At 47.9% G+C, this 9,175-nt stretch overlaps 1 protein-coding gene across 1 annotated transcript in view; it reads left to right on the forward strand.

The window, feature by feature from the left end:
- nectin1 (nectin cell adhesion molecule 1) overlaps positions 1-8,693 on the forward strand; it is a 349,415-nt gene extending 340,722 nt beyond the window's left edge. Inside the window, exon 8 of the mRNA XM_033049953.1 lies at positions 8,378-8,693. Coding sequence (XP_032905844.1) covers positions 8,378-8,593 — 216 coding nt within the window. The 3' untranslated portion in view covers positions 8,594-8,693. The remainder of the gene's footprint in view (positions 1-8,377) is intronic.
- Positions 8,694-9,175: the final 482 nt, after the last annotated feature.

The raw sequence follows: 9,175 nt of genomic DNA on the forward strand, positions 1-9,175 counted from the left end.
CCCCCCCCCCCCCCCCCCCCCACCCCTGTCGTTCCTCTAAGTAATCTGATCACCTGTTGCATGCAATGCACATCAGTGGAATGGCTCCGTCACTAACCAACTTTGTAGCGCATGTTCCCATTCTATGAGCAAAGCAGTTCCAATAATTGATAATTCACCCCCTTTATGCATCCGGTGTTTTCTGTCTGTCTGTCTGTGTGTGTGTGTCTGTCTGTGTGTGTGTGTGTGTGTGTATGTGTGTGTGTAATGAATGTTCAACGTTCTGCATTGGTGGCGGGTCTCACCAGCTGCATTGTGCATGGCTTACTGCAAACCGAATCAACGACATCTTCAAATTGTGTGCTGCGAAATTGGCTGAATAATCCATATTCCTAGTTGTCTAGTCTCGAGTCTAAATCACGGAGATGATCTGACACAGTATAGAAAGATAAGATCTGACACAGTATAGAAAGAAAGAAAGATTTATTTTAATCTAATTTGAAATATCATTGTATTCTCAGCAAGGCCCGGCTGGATTTATTCAGACAGAGGGCAAAGGTGACCTTGATTCCCCCAAAGGACATTTGCCCTCCAGGTTTCTTGTACTCAGGCACTGTCCTCATTCAGCGCGATTTAGTCCACTGCATGTTGGTAGAGTTCGTGCAGTAAAATGGATGTGGACTCTCTATACTCAACCTTGAGCACCCTTTAAGGGTAGGTTAGGACAAGTCCAGGGAGACGAGGAAACACTTTTTCCTCACAGAGAGTGGTGAGTCTGTGGAATTCTCTGCCTCAGAGGGCAGTGGAGGCAGGTTCTCTGGATGCTTTCAAGAGAGAGCTAGATAGGGCTCTCAAAGATAGCGGAGTCAGGGGATATGGGGAGAAGGCAGGAACGGGGTACTGATTGGGGATGATCAGCCATGATAACAGCTGGCTCGAAGGGCCAAATGGCCTACAATCCTGTACCTATTGTCTATTGTATCTGGGACATATTGGGCCGGTTGGGCCGAAGAGACTGTTTCCACACTGTGACATTTCTGTTTGAACTTTGAAATTTGAACTTAAGTGGTTGAGGGCATGAAAGGATTGCATCACAGTAAGGTTAAAGAAGTCCCTGGGTGGCACGGTGGCGCAGCGGTAGAGTTGCTGCCTTACAGCGCCGGGAACCCAAGATCCATTCTGTCTGTACGGAGTTTGCACGTTCTCCCTGTGACCGTGTGGGTTTTCTCCAGGTTCTCCGGTTTCCTCCCACTCTCCAAAGACGTGCAGGTTTGTAGGTCAATTGGCTTCAGTAAAATTATAAATTGTGCCCGGTGTGTAGGGCAGTGCTGGGGAATTGGGATCGCTGGTCGGTGCGGGCTTGGTGGGCCGAAGGGCCTGTTTCCACGTGGTAACGCTAAACTAAACTAAAGGTGGGACTAGTGTAGCTGAGACATGTTGGCCGTTGTGGGCAAGGTGGCCGAGTTGCATGACTCTGTGCCCATGAGATGGAATGGCCCTGTTCCAACCCATCACTGGTGCTCCGATATCATGAGGAGATCTCCTTGTGGTTCCTGTTAAATGTCAGTGGAGGAGTCTGGCAATTACTCGCTGAAAAACAGCACCAGGATCAGGGGACAGAGAGTGAGCAGATGATTGAAACATTAGAGGATCACTTCAACCTGTTTAGTCTCTGATCTCTCTATCTCCCTCTCTCTCTTCATCGTCATCGTTACGGACAAAGATGATATCAGAATCGAGACTTTGGAACAGTCAGGAAAATCTGGACAATAGACAATAGGTGCAGGAGTAGGCCATTCGGCCCTTCGAGACAGCACCACCATTCAATGTGATCATGGCTGATCATCCCCAATCAGTACCCCGTTCCTGCCTTCTCCCCATATCCCCTGACTCCGCTATTTTTAAGAGCCCTATCTAGCTCTCTCTTGAAAGCATCCAGAGAACCTGCCTCCACCGCCCTCTGAGGCAGAGAATTCCACAGACTCACCACTCTCTGTGAGAAAAAGTGTTTCCTCGTCTCCGTTCTAAATGGCTTACTCCTTATTCTTAAACTGTGTGTGGCCCCTGGTTCTGGGACTCCCCCAACATCGGGAACATGTTTTCTGCCTCTAGCCTATCTCAGTGTAACCTGGTCATGGCGTTTCAGATGGTCTTGGTAGGGTGGACAGTGAGGAGAACTCAGAAGATTATTTTTACCCAGAGTAGTGAGAGCTTGGAATTTATTAACATGAGTGTTTGACGGCACTGGGCATGTACTTGCTGGGATTTAGAAGGATGAGTGGGGAACCTCATTGAAACTTACCGAATAGTGAAAGGCTTGGATAGAGAGTGGATGAGGAGAGGATGTTTCCACTGGTGGGAGAGTCTAGGACTAGAGGTCACAGCCTCAGATTAAATGGACCTACCTTCAGAAAGGCGATGAGGCGGAATTTCATTAGTCAGAGGGTGGTGAATCTATGGAATTCATTGACACAGATGGCTGTGGAGGCCAAGTCAGTGGGTATTTTTAAGGCGGAGATTGATAGATTCTTGATTGGGAAGTGTCAGGGGTTATGGGGAGAAGGCAGGAGACTGTTGTTGACAGGGAAAGATAGATCATCCATGATTGAATGGCGATGTAGACTTGATGGGCCGAATGGCCTAATTCTGCTCCGAGAACTGATGAACACGCAGAGCGAACATGCATGAGTGGATGAAGGGCGTTGACTACTCAATAAGAGGGTGGAACGGAAGAATATGCAAATGGATTAGATGAAGGTGGCTAGCAGAAAACTCATGTGGCTAGTTAATAATCAACGTGGGCTAGTACAACAGAATGGCCTGCTTCCTCGTTGCAAGTTGGATGATCTGCGGAGATGTTCCAGTGAAGACGTACAGTCCACATGGAAAATAACTCTTGCCGATGGAAAATGTTCTGCTTTTAGTTCAAAATCAGGGCAAACCAACAGAAGAGGAAAGCTGATCCATGTTGATTTCAACCACATGATGAATTCTTTTTTTTTAAAATCCTTTCCAAGTATTATCTGCAAAGACGCCTAACGGGAAACTCAGTTTTCTTAACTTCAGAGCTCATCTGAACACTGCCCGACCGTTGACCTCCCATCTGATCAGCATACAAGGAAATGCCTCATAAAATATACATGGTGGAGTTGTTAACTGGTGCAAGAACAGCTGCGGGGCCTGGATGACATGTTGCTGGATCATTATCAAACTCCCGTATCCACTTAACTCTTCTTTTTTTAGATTCGCAGCTTTGGAGTTTAGTTCCGTGTAGTTTGCAGATACGGCGCGGAAACGGGCGCTTCAACCCACCGTATCCACGCCGACCGGCGATCCCCGCACGCTCAAGCTATTCTACAACACCCACTCGGGACCGTTTACAATTATACAGGAGCCAATTCACCTACAAACCCGCACGTCTTTGGAGTGTGGGAGGAAACCTGAGCACCCGGAGAAAACCCACGCGGGTCACTTATGAATTTATGAATGCAGCGAGTTGTAAACTCACCTTGCTCACAAGTTGTGGCAACGCATCTTTGTCATTCACCATTGGCTCCTTCCACAAGTGGACAGTCGCTTGCTCCTAACTCCATGTTCTAGCAGCAGAATTAGGCCATTCGGCACAAATCAAGTCTACTCCGCCATTCAATCATGGCTGATCTATCTTTCCCTCTCAACCCCATTCTCCTGCCTTCTCCCCATAACCCCCGACACCCGTACTAATCAAGAATCTATCTATCTCTGCCTTAAAAATATCTGTTGACTTGGCCTCCACAGCCATATGTGGCAATGAATCCCACAGATTCACCACCCTCTGACTAAAGAAACTCCTCCTCATCTCCTTTCTAAAGGTACGTCCTTTTATTCTGAGAATTGCAATTTTAAACCATCTAATTAAAAATAGTGGAGTCAGGGGACATGGGGAGAAGGCAGGAACGGGGAACTGATTGGGGATGATCAGCCATGATCACATTGAATGGCGGTGCTGGCTCGAAGGGCCAAATGGCCTACTCCTGCACCTGTTGTCTAATCAGCGGGTATAAGGCAACAGCTGGATATTGATAAGCAAAGGTAGCACAGTGACACAGAGGTACAGTTTGATCCTGACTACAGGTGCTGTCTGTATGGACTTTGTACGTTCTCTCTGGGACCGCGTGGGTTTTCTCCGGGTGCTCCGGTTTCCTCCTACACTGCAAAGACCAATGGGTCTCTGGGTTAATTGGCTTCTGTAAAGATTGTAAATTGTCCCATGTGCAGGGTAGTGTTAGTGTGTGTGGATCGCTGGTCGGTGCAGACTCGGTGGGCTGAAGGGCCTGTTTCTGCCTAGTATCTCTGCATCCATAATATATGGTGAGGAGGGAGGTTCGTGGTGAATGAAACACAAGGAAGGCTTGCTCGGGAACCGGCTGGAACAGAAGAACAGGGACTGGAATCCGCCAGACTAGAGAGCCACAAAGGGTGCATCAAAGCCTACTGTGACACATTGGGTGCAGGGTTGAATATGTAGAAGGGAATTCTGTACAGCCTTCAGGACGAAGAGAAAGCCTTTGAAGTGTGTGTTGTAAGTGAGATCATAGTTGACAAAGATGTTAAAAATGTTGGCTTGTAAGTAGCAATGAATGAAAGGAGACCAAGTCTGGCGGTACATGTGGATTCTCACAAGGCATCCATCAAGGTGCAACACACCCGGTTAGATTGTAGGATTCTGGCTCTTTGAGAAGTGGTTGAAGGACAGCAAACTGCAGAAGCCAATGGTTTACATTCTGGTTGGTAGGTTGTTCAAGTTCAAGTTCAAGTGAGTTTATTGTCATGTGTCCCTGATAGGACAATGAAATTCTTGCTTTGCTTCAGCACACAGAACATAGTAGGCATTGACTACAAAGCAGATCAGTGTGTCCATATACCATTATATTAATATATACACACATGATTAAATAAACTGATAAAGTGCAAATAGCAGATAATGGGCCACCAATAATCAGAGTTTTGTCCGAGCCAGGTTTAATAGCCTGATGGCTGTGGGGAAGTAGCTATTCCTGAACCTGGTTGTTGCAGTCTTCAGGCTCCTGTACCTTCTACCTGAAGGTAGCAGGGAGATGAGTGTGTGGCCAGGATGGTCAGTTAAGTGTGGCAAAAGGCAGTGATTTAAGGCCACTTTTTTGCAATCTAGGTCAATAACCCTGAAGAAGGGTCTCGACCCGAAACGTCACCCAGTCCTTCTCTCCAGAGAAGCTGCCTGTCCCGCTGAGTTACTCCAGCATTTTGTGTCTATCTTCACGTTCTTGTGCATCTCTACCAAGTCTCCCCTCAATAGGAACCCCCATCGTTTCCAATCTAATCTTGAAGTTGGAATCTCTCACCCCTGGAACCAAAGCACACACCTTCGCCAGCACCTTCAGACCCAGCCTAAAGTGAAAAAGAAACCCTTATGGAAAATTCTCGAGGACTTTGATCGTATGATTGCCGAGAATCTATTTCTGCTTGAATTGGACGACACCATCTGAACATGGGATGGTGTATATTTGGAAAGCTCTTCAGAGATTTTGGAAGTTTTTTTTTGAGGATATTCAAAAACAGATCAATAGTTTCCTCAATGGTAGACAAAAATGCTGGAGAAACTCAGCGGGCGCAGCAGCATCTATGGAGCGAAGGAAATAGGCAACGTTTCGGGACGAAACGTTGCCTATTTCCTTCGCTCCATGGATGCTGCTGCTCCCGCTGAGTTTCTCCAGCATTTTTGTCTACCTTTGATTTTCCAGCATCTGCAGTTCCTTCTTAAACACAATGTTTTGCGCAATACTCGATGGGTTACTGCTGAATTAGGGCAAAATGGATGCTGGATGGGTGCTTAATGGTCGGCATGGGCTGGATGGGCTGAAGGGCCTGTGTCTCTCAACGGCTCTGTGACCAAGGATATGTGAATATTGCAGGAGTATGGAGGCAAAGAGTGTTGGGGGCTCGAACAGCTTGCTTTAGCTCATGTTATTTTAAATGTTTGTATATTCTTATTGTAATTCGAAAGCCAACTCGCGTGCAACAGTGATGGGGGAAAGCGCTCAGCGAATATGTGGATGTCTTTGAAGGAAATGAATCTTTTGTATCTGTTCAGAGATGATGGAACAAGGATCGTAATCTTCTCTGAAATGCATGCAGCAATGAGAAATATTCTTTCTGGTGCATCTACACGAATCAATCTTTCCTGGAGAATAATTAAAGGGGAATTACGCCCGTGTGTTCAGTTCATCCCGGATATTAACTGAATTTCATCCAACAGCAAGACAAAAAAAAAAATGTCATTCTCAGTTCCATTGTGGCAACATTCCCTCTCTGTGCATCTCTATAACACATCCCTCTTGCTATATTTAAGAGGGAGTTAGATGTGGCCCTTGTGGCTAGAGGGATCAGGGGATATGGAGAGAAGGCAGATACAGGATACTGAGTTGGATGATCAGCCATGATCATATTGAATGGCGGTGCAGGCTCAAAGGGCCGAATGGCCTACTCCTGCACCTATTTTCTATGTTTCTATAAACAACTTGGTCATAGAGTGATACAGTGTGGAAACAGGCCCTTCGGCCCAACTTGCCCACTCCGGCCAACATGTCCCAGCTACACTATAGACAATACACAATAGACAATAGGTGCAGGAGTAGACCATTCGGCCCTTCAAGCCAGCACCACCATTCAATGTGATCATGGCTGATCATCCCCAATCAGTACCCCATTCCTGCCTTCTCCTCATATCCCCTGACTCCTCTATTTTTAAGAGCCCTATCTAGCTCTCTCTTGAAAGCATCCAGAGAACCTGCCTCCACCACCCTCTGAGGCAGAGAAAAGGGTTCATAGGTTCTAGGAGCAGAATTAGGCCATTCGGCCCGTCAAGTCTACTCCGCCATTCAATCATGGCTGATCTATCTCGCCCTCCTAACCCCATTCTCCTGCCTTCTCCCCGTAACCCCTGACACCCGCACTAATCAATAACATTTGTGGGACGTGGGAGTGATCAAACGGTAGATGTTAAGGGTGATTTTGAAGGGGGAGAGAGAGGTGAAGAGCTTTAGAGAGGAGATTCCAGAGCCTGGGAGCTGGGCATGTAGCTGAGGAGTGAGACTAACTCTAGATACACAGGGGCCAGAAATTGTGGCGGAGACACAGACAGGATGTGGAACCCGAGGGAGAGAGAGAGAGAGGGCAAGGTGAGGCTGAGGAGTGAGTCCCTGGTGAGTTGTTATTCAACGGAAACCCAATGTACAGCAGCGCCCGCTGGCAAAATGCAGCCCGCCACAAATGTTCACCTGTTTCACCATCCAAGCAAATCTGTCTATGCATTTAGCAATAAAGAACAGAACATTGACTCTGCAAACCACTGGTGAATGAGCAAATATACGGCTCTTACTATGTGTGTGTGTGTGTGAGAGGGAGAGGTGAGAGAGAGAGTGTGGGAGAGCGTGTGAGTGGGTGAGGTGTGCGTGCGTGCATGAGTGAGTGTGAGTGTGACAGAGTGAGAGTGAGTGGGTGTGAGAGTGAGTGAGGGTGAGTGAGTGAGTGTGACTGTGACATAGTGAGTGAGATTGAGTGAGAGTGGACAGAAAGTGAGTGTGAGAGAGTGTGACAAGAGTGAGAGTGAGTGAGTGTGAGAGTGAGTGAGTGTGAGGGTGAGTGAGTGTGACTGTGACATAGTGAGTGTGAGATTGAGTGAGTGAGAGTGGACAGAAAGTGAGTGTGAGAGAGTGTGACAGAGTGAGAGTGAGTGGGTGTGAGCGTGAGTGAGGTTGGACCCCAGCCAGAGTTAAGGGCCTGTCCCACATCGGCGAGTTCTGGCGAGTTTGCCCTTGACTTGTACTCGCAGCATGGTCGACCCGAGGTCGTAGGAGGTCTTCGTAACTCTCCTTCATGCTCGAGAGTGATCTCCGCGTACTCGAGGCCTCAGCTAGGCCGCGGCGTTTTTTTCAACATGTTAAAAAATGCCCGCGAGTAAAAAAAGGTCGCCATGGAAAAAATCAATACTTTTTTTACTCGTAGGTTTAGTCGTAGTAGATCGTAGTAGGTCGGCATGTTAGTTGTAGGTAATCGTGGGTAGTCGAAGGTAGTCGTAGATAGTCTTCATCATAGTTGAAGGGAGGTCATCTTCACCCTCTTCACACTATTCGGTGTCCAATTTTCCCGAAGTTAGTCGAGGCTGGTCTTCAACATAGTCGAAGGAGGTCTATAACATGTCATTTTTTTTAAGCTCTCCTAAACTCTTCTAAACTCGCCAATTAGGTCGCCCAAGTGGGACAGCCCCTCTAGTGAACTCCTGGGTCAGGATCATGTGTCTGTTGAGGAATGTTGCTCAACTTGGTGAAGCTGAGCTCAGTGAGGGCAGCTTCTGAATTGTGGCCTGTCTTTCCTTCCACAGTACAACGGGAATCGCTTTGAAGAACTATCAGATGAGGATGAATACGTGAGCAGCCAGCACGGTTACCATGACGACTACTTGGAGCAACTCCACCCTATTTATAATAAGTTATCGTATAGAGCCCCGGACCCTCCCCGCCACGCTGGTGCCGCTCACAGAGGCCCCACGCCTGGCTCCCGTGCACCCTTCATCTACCCTAAAGAACAATATGTGTAAATGACTGTCACTGCCCCAGCCGTGCGGGTCCAGCACTGAGCCCACTGTCTAGCAGAAACAACCCCCCCTCTCTCAGACTTTGGCTGTCACCCACGGGACCCACGCTTTATTTCACCTCCCCCCCCCCCACCGCTCGAAGGGGGAACAGATCCACCGCGCTGGTTTTAAAAGGGTTAACGCTGTGATTTTCCCTTCACGGTTGTGGTATTAATGTCAACTCCATCACAAACACATGCAAACCTCTCCTGCCCTTAAAGCGCTTCTACAGCCGGTGTCCACTTGTAATCGGCCTCAGGCTCACTGGCGGGGATGTTGGTTGGCACAGACATGGGGTGGGGGGAACAAGTTGGGGCTTTGGTCAGGGTGGGGTTGGGGGGGGAGGGGGGAATGTTGAAAGTTGTCCGTGCCGTTTGATATTGTTCTTGTGTAAGTGACGGTGGGTGTACAATGCTGCTGCTGCTGCTGTTGTCTTTGATGCAGTGGGTCTGATCTGACATCACAGGCAACAATATCTCTGCTGGTGAGCCAAGGTATTCGTGTTTTGTTGGGTCTCACCACTGCCCCCCATTGAACACAGGCCGG

Source organism: Amblyraja radiata, chromosome 33 (genome assembly GCF_010909765.2).
Source record: "Amblyraja radiata isolate CabotCenter1 chromosome 33, sAmbRad1.1.pri, whole genome shotgun sequence".
In the NCBI taxonomy this organism is placed as follows: domain Eukaryota; kingdom Metazoa; phylum Chordata; class Chondrichthyes; order Rajiformes; family Rajidae; genus Amblyraja; species Amblyraja radiata.